Source organism: Ylistrum balloti, unplaced genomic scaffold, assembly GCF_031769215.1.
Source record: "Ylistrum balloti isolate Yb309-2 unplaced genomic scaffold, AGI_CSIRO_Ybal_v1 Utg369560, whole genome shotgun sequence".
NCBI lineage: Eukaryota > Metazoa > Mollusca > Bivalvia > Pectinida > Pectinidae > Ylistrum > Ylistrum balloti.
The window spans coordinates 205,238-225,193 of NW_026781861.1; the positions used below are offsets into that span (position 1 = coordinate 205,238).

At 35.4% G+C, this 19,956-nt stretch overlaps 1 protein-coding gene across 1 annotated transcript in view; it reads right to left on the reverse strand.

The window, feature by feature from the left end:
• Positions 1 to 19,956, reverse strand: part of LOC132544446 (uncharacterized) — a 250,740-nt gene that overhangs the window by 152,210 nt on the left and 78,574 nt on the right. Inside the window, 6 exon segments of the mRNA XM_060208080.1 lie at positions 11,548 to 11,583; positions 12,475 to 12,516; positions 16,998 to 17,054; positions 18,110 to 18,477; positions 18,920 to 19,103; positions 19,382 to 19,408. Coding sequence (XP_060064063.1) covers positions 11,548 to 11,583; positions 12,475 to 12,516; positions 16,998 to 17,054; positions 18,110 to 18,477; positions 18,920 to 19,103; positions 19,382 to 19,408 — 714 coding nt within the window.

Below are 19,956 nucleotides of genomic sequence, written 5' to 3' on the forward strand. Positions count from 1 at the left end.
GTGATCATTACTCACTAGAAAAAGCAGGGGTCGGGATAGGTTCTTCTGAAACAAAGCATCAAATTAACTTGATTACATTTTGTTAACTGCGCATTTCTATCGGAAAGTGATACTAGGAAGACTTAACAGAACTGAAACAAACATCCCATATCCAAGTTGATTATTTGATTAATGCAGTAAAAAACAAAACTACAAAAATATGCTTCTAACAACCTAAGGGACTATTCAAGACTAATAACCCACACCAAATGCTTTTCAACAGTTGAAACTACACCAATATAGATAAAAAAAGAATACGTGCTTGAAGCATTCTAGAGAAATTTGAAAAAAAAATAAAACGGAATATAATCTATCTAACGTCTATCGACAAATGTATCAGTGACAGGGAAGTAACATATACCAGTTATAGAAAATGACAATAGGTACAGGATGTGACAGGGAAGTAACATATACCAGTTATAGAAAAAGACATAAGGTACAGAATGTGACAGGGAAGTAACATATACCAGTTATAGAAAATGACATTAGGTACAGGATGTGACAGGGAAGTAACATATACCAGTTATAGAAAATGACATTAGGTAGAGAATGTGACAGGGAAGTAACATATACCAGTTATAGAAAAAGACATTAGGTACAGAATGTGATAGGAAACTAACATATACCAGTTATAGAAAAATACATTAGGTACAGAATGTGATAGAAAACTAACATATACCAGTTATAGAAAATGACATTAGGTACAGAATGTGACAGGGAAGTAACATATACCTGTTATAGAAAATGACATTAGGTACAGAATGTGACAGGGAAGTAACATATACCAGTTATAGAAAATGACATTAGGTACAGGATGTGACAGGGAAGTAACATATACCAGTTATAGAAAATGACATTAGGTAGAGAATGTGACAGGGAAGTAACATATACCAGTTATAGAAAAAGACATTAGGTACAGAATGTGATAGGAAACTAACATATACCAGTTATAGAAAAAGACATTAGGTACAGAATGTGATAGAAATCTAACATATACCAGTTATAGAAAATGACATTAGGTACAGAATGTGACAGGGAAGTAACATATACCTGTTATAGAAAATGACATTAGGTACAGAATGTGACAGGGAAGTAACATATACCAGTTATAGAAAATGACATTAGGTACAGAATGTGACAGGGAAGTAACAGCACACAAGAGCTTTTAGAATTGTTACAGAGATTAAATAGAAAACAAGAAAACTAATTAACTGCTACAACAAACGCAGAGAGCAGATAAAAAGAGATATTTCAAAATCACCACAGAAAGCAACAGAAAGAAAAGTAAACTTATTAACACCTTACGCAACACAACACAAATGACAGAGGAAAACAGTTATCTATTTGAAACTGAAGCTTAAGCACCAATAATAGATGTAGAACCTGTTCCCAGTCATTCCAACAATATAAACATCGTTACCAAGACAGAACGATTCAAACAACGTCTCCTTCACTTGATCGAGCTCTGTAAAGTCTTCAATCGTATAAAGAAATTCTTCATCTGGATCACTTGCTATCCCTTTTAGTTCTGCCGTCTCCGTCAGGCCGATACCGATACCATATATCGTTATACCCGATAATCGCGCTTCTTCTGCTCTTGGAATAGTCTGCCGCATGTTAATGTTCGATACTCCATCTGTTATTACCATGGCAACGTTTGGTACATCGTTTCGGTCTCCATGATCTGATATAAACATGTCACTTAAAAGAGTTTTAAGTGCGTCGGCTGTATTTGTACTCCCCGCTTTATATTGCACATCGTCGATGGCGGAGAAGATCTGTGCCTTTGTGGCATACATGTTTAGATAAAAGTGAATAGTGATCGTGGTGCTATAGGAAACTAGACCGACACGGACACTTCCGGAGTCAATGTTTGCAGCCATTAAAAAATCTTTTGTAAAATTCAGCATCTTTTGAAAGTTTCTTTCTCCAACACTTGTTGATGAATCCAAGACGAAAACTATATCCTGTCGCAGCGACTTGCACGCTAAAATGCAGGCAATGATTCGCAAATGAATAAAATAACAGCATGCAATGAAATGCCAATGGTATGCATCTTTATCGCAAGTGCGCAGTTATGATTATTTCAGAATTCAGTATGTCTGAAATTATGTATATTCACAATTATTACATCACATTATATATCTAAGACATCCTACTCATATAGATATGTTGCATTTTAACATTATCATACATTAAGATATGTTATTAAAAATCTCCATTAGTTACATTCATGATTCATGCTCTGTAATTTGATACAAGTGACAACGGTGGACGTACTAAACGACTCACCTAGCTCCACCGGCTGCGGAGGTGGTGCTGGGATATCTGGAAGGAAAACCGAGATACAACACTGCTGTGAATCCTGTATACTGTAAATCAGTTATAATTCGCTTCAAATTTATTTTAGGTTTATACGAGAGGATAGTCAATCGCGAATTCAACCCTTCGCGATTATTTGTATGGAAATAAGTCTAAATAACATACATGATGTTTCGACAATCCATATTTTTAAGAAACCTGGTCTCTAATAACTGATGAATTTAAAATAATTTCTAGATCGAAAAACCACGTATGGCTGAACCGGCAAGTACCTGAAATAACGTATTCGCGAAATATAAATGGTTTACAGTCTCTGACATTTCTTCTCCTCCCCCCTTACAATAGGCAGTAGCTAATCGACAGTTGCCATACTGTTACGAGCTTGTGGGATTTGTGATACTCTGCCATTTGTTGAAGTAAATCGCCGCAATGGAAATTCATCTTCTGTTAGTCATAATTTGCGTGTACATTAACAGACAATAAACTTCTACAAAATATTGCGGCAACATGTCTTTAACAAGCATCGCTCGGTATAAGATATGCGCATGTATATGTGGGTACTAGCAGTATCAATATTCCATTACAATAAAACATCATATTATCAGAAACTGATATTTCCTTTTCGTAATTTTTGTAATAGATTTACTCTTACAATTTATCTTCAAGATCGGCATTTTATTTCATAATCCATTGAATTCAAATACTAAGTAAATGGCAGCACAAGTAAGCACTTACACATAATTGTTAATCAGAACATTCAGTGTTAATAACGAAAAACCTTTCAACGTCAAATAGACGCTGGGGTTCACTGTGTCACAAACGTTGACAGTATATATTAATGCAAAATACCTTTTACACCAACGACAACGGATTTCTCCACAAAACATTTCCCAAAGGGAACAACACGTATGGAAGACAACCACATAGACACCAGAATACTCGATTCCATAACATTCCGCATATAACTACATAGAAACCAAACACCACTTCCTGTCATGTATAATACGTATACCATCACATGGATTATGGAAAGACAAAACATTGTAACGACGTTGGCAAAACTGCAAATAATAAAACATAAGCTACCAACACCAGCACCCACAGTACTAATGCAGACTACCCACCCGGACAAACAGAGGAGAACAAGGTGTCACGCACTTCATCCAAATCCTGGAAATCATTGACTATAAAACGATTACGTTCGATTGGTTCCGTTACTATCTGATCAAGTTCTCTTGTATCATAAAGGTTGATTCCAACGGCATAAATGTGGATGCCCGCCATTTTTGAGAGTTTAGCTTCCTGAATGGTTCTTTTGGAATTAATTGTTGACGTCCCGTCAGTTAATAAAACAGCGATGTTCGGAACACCGAGTCTATTTCCATTTCTCAAAGAGTACAAATCGTCTCTCATATCACGAAGTGCGTCGGCAGTGTTAGTACTCCCGAATTCGTATGGAATATTGTCTACTGCATCCATTAATTGAATTTTAGATGAAAATGTATTTAGATAGAAATGTACTCTAGAACGAGAACTATAGGTCAACAGACCTACACGTACAGAGCCAGAGTCTATATCCACACTATTTATCAATCTCTTTGTAAAATTTAGGACTAGTTTGAAATTTCTTTCTCCTACACTTGTCGAAGAATCCAAGACGAAAGTGAGGTCAGAATCACACACTGTAATCAGGTGTAACAGAAATAAACATCTTGATATATCTCAACATTACTGAGATATAGAATACAAAGGACGAACTAGTCTAGAATAAAAAACAGGAATATTCTCCCTCTATGACAAAATTGGTTTAAAATCATATGCATAAAAATCAACTCTATGCTAAATTCTGTTACACAATCTCCTGAATCGAGACACATATATCTTTTTTTTAAAAAGAGAAATGATTTTGATTATTATTCGATATGAACACTTAAAAATTAATTGGATATATTTGTCTCACCCCCTGATTTCGGTTCTCGAGATGCTGATGGTTCCTCGATTCTTTTTTCTGAAATTAGTATTAGATGATAAGAAACCCTTTTTTACCTTTAGCTGCATTACTTGCTAAGACGTACAGATTGCTTGCAAAATACCGGATTCAGCTCTGTATTATAAACACCACAAAGCATGAAAGCATTCACCGATTTGTCGCGTTTACCGAAGGATTGGCCAGATGTCAACGCGATACCAATACGACGGCCAGGCGGCGTTCTCGTGGTTCTGGTTATATTGCTTATTCAGATACAATTGAGTATACACAACATGCAAATGCACAACGTCATCATTATTGTAATATATGGCGCAGCAATATATCATAAAACCTGGTCATATAAGCAATATATAGACAAATTGCTTCAGCGGATAATCATGGGATATAAAAAAAAACATGTAAACACATTAATGCTTAAGACTCTGTCATATGAAATATTACGAAGAAGATCCCCGTTACCAGTTACAATTGGTTGGTGCATTATAGTCTTTACATATCTGCATACACTTTATAACAGTGACCCAACACCAAAGCTATCAATAACATAGTACAATGTTAATTTACCAAATACAGAATTAACAAAGGATCTGACACGGTATAGCAAAGTTATATCTTAACAAGTGTAAACATATCTTTTTTAAAACAAGTTTTTTTTAAAGAGTCATCAATATATTGCAGCATTGTCTTTTATTGTGTAATTTAAGATAAAACAATTATGACGTATATTCCTTTTATCTAAAAAAAAGAGCATAGCTAATTATAGCTCTAGCATGATGAAAAGCCAGGCCGTGCAAACATTTACCTATACAAATCTTGGCGAAAATATCTGCCTTCATGTCGGTCAAACTGTCGAAGTTATCCACGTTGAATCTGTGTGTATCTAGAGGTTCGCTTGAGATCCCGTCTATTTCTGCTGTTTCCATTAGACCAATGCCTATTCCGTATATCTCCACACCTTCCCTTTTCGCGGCGTTAGCTTCCGGGATTGTTCGTCCGGAGTTTATGTTAGACTCTCCGTCCGTCATAACGACAGCGATGTTAGGAGCATCTGGTCTATCGCCGTTTGACCGGATGAAAATTGTGTCGCGCATGGCTTGTAATGCGGAAGCGGTATGTGTGTTACCATAGCTGTACGGTATATTGTCTATGTAGGCCAAAAGGTCTTGTTGGTTTTCGATAGCGTCTAGTAACAGAGTTACCTTAACATCAGAGTTGAAAACCAAAACTGCTACTCTGTAATGTCCGGAGTCAATCGGAGCCGCTCGGATAATATCCTTCATGAAATCCAGCATTTTTCGAAAATTTTCATCTCCGACACTTGTTGATGAATCAAGGATAAACAATAAATCGCCTCTTCCGTCTGAACACTCTTTGATCACTGAGAAAGTAAAAAAAGACAGACCGGTGTGTAAGTTGTATAATGTGAGCTTTTCAGATACATACATTCTACGATAACGATAACACAGAGTGTTAATGTAATTGGATTCCTGGTTACATTAACATCCGAAATTCAACAAAAGCACACGTGAGAGCTTCAAACAAAATATTCTAATTGAAACTGACATGTAAACAGAAGGACATATATGATAATGTTAATCTTACCTGAAGCTCCCGGTTGAGGCTGCGGCAGTGACGGTAACAAGGGATTGGCGACTCCTGTTGGTACATCGTTAAATATTCAATTAAAATTTTCAAACTCTGTACCATTTCAGTAAACGTCTGTAAAGCGCTATTAAACGTGTTATATCAAATCTCTCAAAGAACATGTGACTAAGGAAATCTCGCTCAATAAGAAGAGGTAGAAATCAAAACATTAGCAGTGAATGTGTTCTTGAAGGTTCTGCTGAAAACATGTGTCTCTTAAGGTAATTTACAACATTTTTAAAAACAGCTTTTAACATCGTACAATAGGAAATGGAAAAGACCTTGACGTTGTCTGATGCACATTTGATATAGCACTACAGCTTGCAGTTACTTATTTTTCTTTGGTAAGGTAAAGTAAGATCAATTGTGTATCATATATTGGCAAAAGGTTAGAGTCGTTAAAATATGAGTTTACGTTTGAAATTGAAAATGATAGTGGAACGAAATATACGTACACAGAAACAATGGTGATGAGCATGTAGATAGAGCAGCGGCTAAAATACTGCGGCAATTACAAATAAAACAGCACGGAAACGCAAACGACAATGTAAGAACATACTGACATATTTGAAACAGCAAACATCTTTGACATTACAGGAGTAATGATATTTTCTGTAATTAAGATAAAACGAATATTCCGTCTTATAATATAAAAGGTATGCTATATCAAAATAAGTAAGTGACGTCATACCTCCTGTACAAACACCATCAAATAAATCATTTGAAATCGCCGGCATTGCATCATAATTGTTGATAAGGATACGATGAACGGAAACAGGTTTGTTGACTATTCCATCAATTTCCTGTCGGTCCATCAATCCAACACCAATAGCATAAACTTGTATCCCAGCAGCCCTAGCGCTGTTAGCTTCCGGTATACTTCGCTGAGCATTCATGTTTGATACTCCGTCTGTGATAAGAACAATCATTCCTTGCACCCTCGCCCTCCTCCCTGGGCCCCGGGCCAACAAATCTTCACGGGCGGCCCTGATACCTTCAGCGGTGTTTGTATTACCGTATGAATAAGGAATGGTTTTTAGTATGCTATCTAATTCAGCCCTTTTGGTCGCTTGGTTGAAATAAACTTTCTTAGTGACTTGTGTATTATAGATAACGATGCCTATTTGATATGAACCCCCGTCTAGATCGATATTGTGTCCGAACTCTGATATCCAGGCAATTACTTTGCGGAAACTAGTTGTCCCCACGCTTGATGAAGAGTCGACGACAAACACAATGTCACGTTGTACAGCAATGCATGTGCGACTCTCTGAAAATTTAGATAGTTTATTCTCAAAACTAAACATAAAATATTTCGTTTCATATAAGGCTGCTTATTGAGATGTGTTTCGAGTAAACAACTTCCTAATCAACTCTCATTAGTGACTTGTGTGGGTTTTTTTTTTTCGATTGTTGGTTTTGTTTTTGTTTTTGTTTTTTCATATACATAATAATAAACATACCGGATATTTACTACAGTAGTGAATAAGACATGAACGTCTGTATATTTTTCTCCAGATTTTAAAAAATGGTCATTAGAAGGCAAGGGGACATGCTATTAGATCTCACTGTTAGACGTGAAGATCTTATTTTATATACATATGCATACCTTCGCAAACCTCAACCATTAATGCATTCTTGACTGTATCCATTTCATCAAACGTATTGACGCTAAACCGGTTATGTTCCAGCGGTTTATTGGCCATTCCGGCCAATTCCGATGCCCTTCCTACGCCTATGTCCATTACAAATACACGTATGCCATCATCTCTTGCCATATTTGCCTCCGGAATAGATCGTCTCGGGTTCATGTTTGCCAAACCGTCTGTGATCAGCAGAATCATATTCGAGGCATCGGCTCTATCTCCGTTCTCTGGAGTGAACATACTCACCCTTGCAAACTTGAGGGCGTCAGCCGGATTAGTATTGCCGTAGGTATACGGAATATTACCAATTACTTGCAACAGCTCGGCAGAAGTTTGTAAATCGTTCAACATTGTTTTATGAGAAACGAATGTGTTATAAGTCGCAATACCCACTCGGAAACGACCTGAATCTACATCTAATGACTTGACAATGTTCTTGGTGAACTCCAACATGGTATTGAAATTTCCTTTCCCGACACTTGTTGATGAGTCTAAAAGTATGACTATATCTGCCTTCCCTGACACACATTTAATGGTTTCTGAAATCGAAGGGAGGAGTGAACATCACATATATTCATTATCAAACATAAATATTGATGACGTAACACACACATATTGATGACGTATATCTTGAAAATGATTAACAAATGTTTTTGTATCATAAATTTCATCCGTACAAAACCAGTCTCGTTAAAGCAAATGATTTTATGAATTAAAGTTAACGTGAATGTAGAAATGTTGACTGAGACATAAAGATGGCGTTTGTCCAATGACCATGATCTTAATTATGTTGTTATTCTTTATAACAATGAGTTAATAGTCATTACTTGTATACGTACCGATCACCATGGTTTTACGAATATACGCAAAGAAACGCCAAAAACCGTTTATACATTATTTCTGCTAGCCCATCGCCATGCATATTTTCTAATCCAATCACCATGTATTTTTTAGTTTTGTCAACCAATCACCATTAATTTATTTTTCTTCAGCCAATCACCTTGTATATTAGATGTTTTCCCCGTCAAACCTTCGCCATTAGTATGTCAAATTCTCCAACCAGTCGTCTAAACTTTCCGTCAAATATTCATCACGTGTTTTCTGCAGCCAATCACTGTGTGTGTGATATTTTACTCAGTCATTTATCATTAATGAAGCAATTGTCATGTTTTACACGGAACCTGATATCCATATTATCGCCATTTAAATATTGCATATGTCACCTCCACCATATCACAAGTGATCACTTAAAATGTTAGCTTCATCTTGCCACTAACTATCGCCGCAACATGCGAACCTGTCTCTGGAAACATAAGGTCCCGTCTTGCTCATACCGCATGCACCACTACCATCTATGCACAGTTATTCGTAACATAGCCAATTCACCTATATGTGCAAAAGGAAGAAAATACAGTGCGAAGTCACTGATATGAACCCGTTACCATAGAAGTTTGATACTAATATTTTGATGATAATTTTGCATCACAGTAAATACAAAAGAAATGTCGTTTGCTGCATGTTTTCCGATAATTAATCCTTCACCAATGATACCTTGTTTAAGATATGCAGACAACAGGAGAGAGGAAGATACCACCACAAGTGTAGGCAAAATGATAGAGAGATGAATATAAGATGGAAAAGAAGCGAATCTTCATAGATCTGTGCAATAAAGTAACAAAATGTATTAGAGGCTAAAGCTTATCATCAAAGCTTATATTCCGTAGTGTACCTTTACAGATTCCAGAGAAAATCTTATTTTCTATTGAAGCCAATGCATTGAAGTCATCGACGTAAAATCCGTTGTCGCTAAATGGTTCCGATGGAATCGCGTCCAGGGTAATTCCAGGACTTAATCCAACACCTATAAAGTACATACGGGATCCCTCTTCCTTTATTAGTGTTGCCTCTGGTATTGTACGCCGTACATTCATGTTCGGGATGCCGTCTGTGATCAGGATCACCACATTCGGAACTGTTCTTCGGTCTCCTTTAGACCCTATAATTTCTTCTCTAGCTACTCGTAATCCCTCGGCAGTGTTTGTATTACCGTATGTATACCGGATACCGGATATCGCCTCAAGTAGACTATCCTTCTCGAGATATTCGTCAAGAAGTATCCTCGTGGTAATACCAGTATTGTAGACGACAACCCCGACCCTATGATTACCGGAATCAATATCCACCGTGTTGACAAAGTCAGCCATAAAATCGAGCATTTTCCTAAAGTTAGGTCCACCTACACTTGTGGACGAGTCAATGATGAAAACAATATCGGCGCTACCTGAAGAGCAGTCGAAGAAAGCTGGAACGGGAGATCAGTTAATACTGATTAAAAATTACCAGTTACATCCGTTTATCAAACAGTGAACCAATATATCATTTGTTAATGCTTTATGGTATTCAGGATTCAGGATATCTGTTTCGACAGCAAGTTGAAACTTTTCAAACGACTCTTTCACCGACAAGGGTAAAAATACTTTCAACTGCCACAATGTATAATTTAATCATGCATAAATATGATTATTTTAACTGCACACAACATGTTTTTCTCAATATATATATTTGTTGATATAAATGTGTTTAACCTAACCACGTAGTTTATGGCTTATCAATGGGTATAATGATACATTGAAAACATTCAATAGACTGAACCATCACATAATGTATAGCAACACCTTTCTATGTGGATATACATATATACAGCTCCGCGCACCTTGTATCCCTGCACCATAATATATAACAGTGAAATAATCCTGCGAACCCTCTTCCCAGCGCTTGCGCAGTTATTACTAAACCAAGCCCATGTCATACGCAGCGATTAATCCCGCGCCACACGAAGCATTTGATACAACATGAAAGTCCGTTTAAAATATACAGTGGTATATAAGAGCTGGAAATGAACATGTTTATTGATTTTATTTTTGAAATGCAGTTAATTTGTGATTTACTTCGAATTTTGTTTAACACTTTAATATTCCAACATATAAAAAAAGTATTAATTGTTTCATTTGAAAATTCCCTTGTTCATACTGTCATTTATAGAAACAATTACTATAGTAATGTGACGTTTTATCCTTCTATCTAAATCCGGAAACAGATAAACGAAGTTGTGATATACAAACACGACAATAAACCAACAACAAAATATACAGGCAAAGCAGATGATTGTACATGTATACTGAACACATAGGTACAAAAATGTATGAAAAGCCAGTGTGCTACAATAGAACATAAATCTATGGCACGGCGTCATATGGCGTCACTATAGATTTAGCTTTACGAAGTATCTCTTGATTACACGCGGTATAGCCTGTTTATATGTAAATGCGCCCATAAGGCGTGTGTCTTTTTTACCTTCATCGCCGAAGAGTTCTGAAAAGTAACTTAAACTTGTCAGCAGATTACAAACACATACAAATTTCAATAAACTATAAATGACATAACAACATTAGTAAGACGTTGACATATCCTTACTATATCTACAAAAAATATACAAATGTAATTTGCCAATGAATGCCTCTTTCATTCTCTCAACCATTCCGGACAATACAGTAAGGTACACAGCGTAGTTACGGTTTATTAGCAGAACGTCCATATCTGCATATGATTCAACGTGACTTAGAATTCAGATGTCTGGTTATAATGTGCAGAGCGGTACATATATCAAATTATGTGTGTTAAACCATACAAAATTTTGTCCTTTTCCCACCTTCTGAGGTTTGGACATTACCTGCTGAGATTTGGACACCACCTTCTGAGGTTTGGACACCGCCTTCTGAGGCTTTAGAACACTTACCTTTTGTTTGTAAAATACAAAATTCTTCCATGTAGTTGTTTAGTCGTAAACACTTAACGAAAGATCTATCAACATCTAATACATTGAGTTTGAAAAAATAAATAACTTACCTCCGTCTGGAGTGGGAAACGTGATGTGAATCGGACCTGCAATACAAGGGAATTGCCGGAAGCACGGACGAAATACAGGGGTTTAATACTATGTGTATGCTATGTTGTCTAATGTTTTCTATTAAAAGGCAGGTAGTGCTCAAATCGTTATGTAGAGAAGTCTCATTAAAGCAACAGTGCGTGTCGAATATCTATAGTTTCTCACACTTTTGTCATTTCAGAATCATTGAATAAAGGAATTTGTTTTCCTCCTTCAAAATTATTAGTAGTCAAAATGAGCAATTTTGGACCAGATAATATAGCTTTTGTATGACTTTGGGGTGATATTTTAGTACATTATTACCATACGTCATCTCTAAAGAGGTTTGTCGATCATTTAGATCAAATAGAGTTATGCCTATTTATAGAAATCATCAATTTACTTATACATGCATAAATTACTAGTTTATGTACACATTCCTAAAAACAAGTAAATTTGTAAAGACAAAAGACATATTGACAAATTGAGATAAACGTATCATCATTCATAGTTACATTTATATGCAAACTGTTCACAGTAAACAGTATATACTACATTGAAGGAACGTTCAACGCATAAACAGATTAATTCCAAGAGCATAACAAGTTATGAAGAGCCGCAATGATTGATAAAAAGATTACAGATATTTGGTAAGTGTATCAATTTTCAACTCAATCCTATTAATAATTGGATCATGACCTTGACACCGAGTGTAATATCTAGAATTAAGAAACCCTTGTGGATTCTTAACGATTCCCTTAACCACTATTTAATATAAACAAATCTATTCAGTAGTACGATTTCTAACAAAGCGAAAGCGCTATGGTGCATTACGGGAGTATGTGATCGTTACATATCCAATAACGACACAACAAATCAGCTAAGGACATAAAAGGCCAAATACATACCTGGATCACTGGTTGGTGTCTCTGTCTGGACGGGGGCAGGTGCTGTAAGAAATATGAGATATAAAGGAAAAAGAAATATTTTATATCACTGTATTTACATGAGATAAAGTAAATTTGTAAGAATTTCACATTGTTTCTTCGTCAATAAACTCGTTGATAACTTGAACGAAAAGTAGTGGTTACCACACTGAGAATTATACAGGCGGCCATGCGCATGCTCAGATAAATTAGAGTCGAGAGCTTTGTCACTTTTATACTAGCAATTCCAATCATAGCAATTATCCAATACACACGTCACATTTCTTTGTATAATGGTAAAATCGCCTAGAGTTTAACATTTAAGACAATATTTCAGGAATGCAGTGTAGTACAATTGTCAGTGAGTGTTGTCGTGCGTCATAAGACTATATGTGTACGAGTTATCGCCCTTATTGTAGCTCTTTTAACTATTCAACTATTCGATACTGTAAATCGCTTATGTTTCTCGAGGGATTATATTTCGCTTTTATTCGGGAGCAAGATCACTAGCAAATTCAAATCCCTCGCGAACATACTTTTGTTGATATTTTCCTTAAATAAATGATTTTTGTGGTGTGGTACTCGCGAAATCATTTATTCGCGAATAAGACAGTTACTAACCTTTCGCGAACACAACAACTCACTGGAAATAAAGAGATTTTATAGAGAAATAATGATAACAGTACCACATATTCCTTATATCTGGTTATAATACCAACTTAATATGAACACCGTAATATAATAATATCAATGAAAGCAAAATAGACATAAATAGATCAATAAAAAAATATATCGCGCAAGGCAACGATGAAAACATTTTGTTCGGTTGATTTTAAGTTCTGAGGGAATAATTAATTTCGACTTGTTTCATTTTCTAATAAAGTGAAAATAAAGTGCTTCAATTAACATTCTATATATGGCTATATCTATAATATACTATACATTATGAAGTTACCAACACTGTGTTGGTTGAAATAATGTGTAGAAATGTATTTTTGTCATACTGTGGTTATGATTAGGAGAGAAGCAAATCCTTATGAAAAGAATATGGCAACCACAAACCTTCTCTGAAAGGTATGCAAATGACATGCTAATAAGTCAATAATAACTTAAGTAACATATAGCGATGTAACAAATACTAGATATATCTACATTTTACATTCATGCTTGAAGAATAACTCCTAGACATGGTCGCACAAGAACGAAAATAATACATTGCTAAGAAACATATGGATATCGTGCTGTATTGTCGTGCGCTCATTCCATACTGTTAATCACTTATATTTCGCGTGGGATTTATTTTTGCGAAAGTAAAACCCAATTAAAATTCCTCGCAATTATTTGTACGAAAATCACCTTGAGGAAATCCATGTAGATTCGGTTACCAATATGAGTTCATATGCGAATTGGAAGTAATTCCCAGACCACCAATCGCAAAATCCTGTGTTCGCAAATATGTCAGAGGAATGGTAAGTTCGCGAAATAAAGTATTCGTGGAATTTTAAAAGATTAACAGTAATCAAGTCTATATTTATAAACTGATAGCCGTAATGAATTTGTTCGTGTTCTATGCGTATTCTCAGTTCGTACTTCTATTCGCTACAAAGCCTAATAATATTCCTTTTTTTATTATTCCGTTGTTACATGCTTTTGTCTGCATGCGTCAGCAATTGCGCTCATTAAAAGTTCATGCGCATCTATGCGTGGTTATATATATAACATGGAAAGGAAATTATTATCAAAGCAAATTAACGATCAACATAATGTGAAAACGACTTTGACCTACCAGGCAGTACGTACACCATCCTGGAAGTAATTTGCAGATCAATACTGCGACACACGTAGCTCCCGGCATCTTTAATGTTTGCTTGTTGTTTTTCTAACACACTAGTTAAAGTCCGGTCCTTATTCGTGACCGAATTAGTAATTCTTATATTGTTTCTTACACTTGAGTACGATTTTAAACCATCTTTAAACCAATCAATGTCGTTTAGGGCATACAATGCACCCGTAACTTTGCATTGTAATCGAATTGTCTCCCCTTCCGTCACCTGCGTAGTTCCCGTCATTGTAATTACTGAAACTGTTAAAGGCATGTCTGTCACAGAATTGCAAACATGTTTAGAGATGTCATATATACCATTAGAGATTGGAGTATAGAGTCAAAGTCTCTACAAACAGAAAGAGTACAAATAATACCATACTAATCTTATTCACTTAAATATGTCTGCGGTTGAACCTAGACGACATAAACACGCTAAATTATAAAGTAGAAATATTATTTTAACTTGATTGTTTTCACTTGCCACAAAAAAAAAGAAAATCTACACGTGCAAGTGAGACAAACATTGCTTGATTCTGGTCTGTCGTTCTGAATTATGAAAATAAAGAAACCGATAAATTATTTGCAGTAATGCGCAAAAACAAAACAAATGTTTCTATCTACAAACGATGTGCATGAAGTTTTCTTCGATTACTTTATTTTTATTTCTGATATCTAATACGACCAGATCACCGAAACGTCAGAAATGGCCCACATTATGCCTAATTCTGAACTTGCGTTTATCTTAAAGCTGCATTGGTAAAATTAAGGTTGCTAAATAGTGATTAAATATGTGATGGGATAACCCGTACCTAGTTAGGTTTGTAAATATTTATATCATACTGCTGCGTATAAATTCAGTTCAAATCAAATTTGACCGATGTAAAAAACACTGATTTTCAGATGTTGTCTGATGACTTTTATAGTGATTCTCGTGTACTTATCTAAAACCTGGTTTTGTAACATGTTTGTTAAGTTAAAATTTAGAAAGCGAGTAGCGTAATGATTATTTGATTATTCCAGAGGAAAGTCAAATTGATGTGTATATTCCGATCCTAACAGTGCCATTATTTGAATCAATTAAAAAATAGCATGCAACATACAACAAATCCTAGCGGAAAAAACCTCCATTAGCAAGGTTTAGGGTATGAAATCGCGAAAATTGCGCTAAAGACAAACAAATGAATATGGCATTTTTACACAAATTTAGGGTAATTTGTAGTAGAGCCAAGTGAACTGCGCCTCATGCATAGCAACGGTCTTAAGATTGACCTTTATCATTCTTTTTAAATTCTTTGAGTTCTGCATATTATGTTGTAAAATTGTGTGGAATATCCCGGCTCTAATTTTTAAGAACAGCGACATTACCCTTGACATTAGGGACTTTTAAAAACACCTATTGCTGATGTAAATTTCACAGTGCGTCATCAAGAGGAATTTCATAATACCTGAACGTCTTAATTCAAATATTATCTCCAGCCGGAAACGAAAGAACGAAGATGTTGACGATCAAATTGAAGGCCAGACACATTGATTAAAATATGACACTAACATGGGCCCTCATACTTGGTGTATAGGTTTTCCAAGTGGAAACCTGACCAAAATAGCCTATAACTATGACAAGGGGACTTCATTTATAAAAAGATAAAAAAAAAAAAAAAAAACAACTGCTGAGCAATAGACGCAAATGTCACCTTCAGCATTAGGAAAGCACATAGACATGCACGACAAAATATTTCATCATGAAGTCTTATGTTGAAGGAAAAGACGAATTCATTACTACGCAGCACATATTGTTTTATCTTGAGTTAAAAGGACGAAATATTGAATATTTTATTGAGAGTTAATCTGATTTAACCTGTCAGAACATATCCGACGGGACATTTATCTATAAGATATGTGGTTACCTCTGCTTGAATTGCGAACATGAAGTACTCAGTCCAAATCAAGATAAAGAACTACAATGACATATATACTTACTGTTCCATGTTTATAATACGTTTTTTACAGGAAGAAGAAATTTGCGTTACATTTATAAGTGGCTTTAAAATGCCAAAGCAACATCGTCTAGTTACTCATTGATGTCCTTCAACTTGTTCTGTGGATGACGTCATGTTTACGGTCACTGTCATCTCACTGATAATTGTTAAATATCCGCATGCAGTATGAAATATCTCCCATGCTCAATTGTATGTCTGGTGGTCTTGTTATAAACCTGTTTCACTTTTGACGACCCAACATTTTTACTTTGGCATTGTACAAAAGACGCACAAGGCACAAGCACATTTTATTACAAGTTCAGAATCAAACACAGCTCAGTCAAAATAAGCAATAAACTGTGTCATACACCTGTTTCGTCTTTCTAGGGTTTGATAAATATGTATATGTTACGTTTCTTAGGCGATGAACTATTTACCTGTAATGTGTAAGTGGAAATATAACAATACACCTTTCTTTTTCTATTTTTTTAATGGCGAATCTTTTATATTATCTCTTGTTGGCGTTTTGCTCTCAATTCATCCATTTTGAGTTAAATTATAATCTGGTAAATATGTATGAATTGTTTTATCTTGTTATCAAGGGAGGGGCAGATTGTAAATCACTGCAATAACAACATGTTGTTACGTGATATTCAAAAGATACTATCAAAATGTGCATGATCATTATCTAATGTTATACTTACGATTTTCCGTCGTAGTCTGAACAGGTGGGGTGGTCACGCATTCCGGCATCGTTCGTACTAGAATAAACAAAATAAAATCGTTTGTTTATTTAAAAATCAGACAATGCCTAAAACGAAAATAAATAACATATAGACATCACATATAACTGTATACGATCAGTATCATATAGCCATTTTTTCCTTAAACTTGGCGATAATCCATGATTTTTCCATTTCTGGACAGCAATACCCTTGCATCTCTAACGTATGGTATTTACATGTCAAGAGTTGATTCGATATCCAAAGGCCTGTTCCCATGATCATGATTTGCGTGCAAGTTGCCGTCAACCTAGTGTTAAACTCGTAACGAAATGATACAAAAGATGCAGGTTGATGAAAGTTATGGGGAAGTTTAATGGTCGCCATAGTGATATCGTTGAGAAATATTCTATTTCTTTATGCGCTATGAAGTTGGACGTATTTGATGCTCGTTAGTTTGCTCGTCGGTGTCGTTGATGTATACCTTATTTTTGAACGTGAGAACGTGACATAACTTGGACTGACGAAAGTTTACATGGCTTGTGTCGTCGAAGAAGCAGAGGACGCTTATATTTCCGGAACACCTGGTAATATCATCCTTGTACTTTTTCAAGCGTCAGGATTGTAAATCTTTATTTTGTTCATAATTTTCCCCAGTTTGATGGTTTTTGAGTTTGAATTATAATTATGTTGCCATTTGGAATTTTGTTGATGTTTTTGCTAAGCTGATTAGCAAATGCATGGTTTTAAATTGTGTTCTATAGGTGAGTAAAAGAGTTAGATTGCAACACTTGTAATGGGTGTTTATCCTTCTGTAGAGGGAGTACATTAAGACAAAGACAGAAGTGCATGTAGAAGATGTTTTCTAGTTCATCTCTAATAACTTTCTATGTATCATGTTTTCGTTCCATGCATCATCAATGAATATTACCAGTAAGGCTGTATTACTATGACAAAAAGGCTTTGTTTTCCATCTTGTAAAGATAACAATTAGTCACTTTCCTGTAGAAAAATATCTTCTTTTCACAAAGACATATATACACAATTTCCAGTTCCTATGTAATATATTCATCTGACCTAAATCTGATACTTACATGAACGAATTTTCCGCTTTATGTCTTCTGCAGCTCTAGGTAGTTGTTCATAGCCGATGACGCTGAATACATTTTCACTTGCCGTTGCAAGGAGCTCAAGTTCTTCTTTCCCTGGTAAGCCGATCCCCACACTGTAGATAGATACTCCTTTATTGGTCAATTCTTCCTTCCTTGTCATGATCATGTCGGTGTTTACATTGGATGCCGCATCGGTGACCATAATGAGAGCTTTTGGGATTGGCCCGCCCCTTGCAGCAGCAAACATACTTGATGCAGTCTTCATGGCTTTGGAGGCGTCGACTACATTACTTCGCAAAGCGTTGCTTGTCCTTGAAATCGTGACGAAAACGTCGTCCCATTTGTTGAATCTGAATATGATGAAATCCCATGCATATATTAAACATTTTAACTTAAAACCATAATAATCTGCAAATGTATGTACATCGCTTAAATAGAAATTAATCTAACCTCTGACTCATTCCTGTCTTTGAGAAAATATTTTGTAGTCGTTATAAGTATAGCATGGATTTCGCTATACCTGAACAAAAACTGATATCTTACTCTTCTGCCTGAGATATCAATCTGGAGTTTGCTCAGAATTGACAAGGAGGTTGTCGGCGACTTCGCAAAGATTACTACCCTTTCTGAAAATCTTTGTCATCATGGTATATTTCCAAGAAAATATGTGTTTTATTTGGTATTTTGTAACATGAGAGTTATTTTCTTGTTGTCATATGCCGACTTTTGTTTTGCTGATTTGAATGATGCGTCTGTTTTTACATGCGATATTTCACAATCACGAAAACTTACTGATCAAGGTAGAAAATAGGCGTTGACGCTGACTCGTAAAACATCACGGCCGCCTTAACACGTCCTCCGTCTATATCAGCCTGTTCATACAGCTCTGCCAGGAATTCGAGCAAGATGGTAAAATGGCTGGGAGTAGCGGTAATAGACGAGTGTACAGCAATGATGATGTCTGCCTCCTCACTCACTGAAGAGGAACAGGATGTAAAATTACAAGGGAAGGAAACTGTCGCAAGAGTGAACGCAATAGGAACAACGCTGAAGATAATTTTGCTAAACTAGAAAATCTCGAAATGGTGACAACAAATGGGATGATATCAATGGTTCTTACTTACTCTATGTGTTAGATAACTCCGAAATTAGCACATTTATTAGTAGGTTTGTACGTCAATATTTGAATAAATGGGGGAAAATACAAAAGAATAAAGAACATTTTGCCATTTTATACTTTAATGCAAAACTCACCCGTCAAGGACATCGGCGCAACAGTTGCTAGAATGGTTAAGAAAAAAGATAATATCAATTTACATGATTCACACGATAAATCTTCATAAAGATCCGATAATTGATTCTGCATTATCATAATACCTAAGTAAAGAAGTGTAATGATTAAATGAACGATTCAAATTCAATGAAGAAACAGGTAATGGATTTTTTAAAATCAAAACTGAATTATGTTATTATAAAATGCATTTATGGCATTCTATCATATAAGATTAAACGTTTTATAAGTGTAAATATGTATTTTCTTTTAATAATTTCAAATGACACAGTGTTTATAATTATAGCGAAGTAACAAATCTAATAAAATCGATTATTGGTATTCATCATATTAATCTAATACATCGTAAAATAGTAACAGATAGACAAATCAGTTTAGTTTAACAATAATGAAATTAAATAAAGTATATGAACAAAAATCACGTAGTCGAAAATATTTTCTCCAATGTAACGAGTTATCTGTTTTCACTTCAAAAGAGCAAAATAGTCATATTCTAAACCTGAAAAAGTCGATACAGAAATCCTTTGTAAAAGTGTAT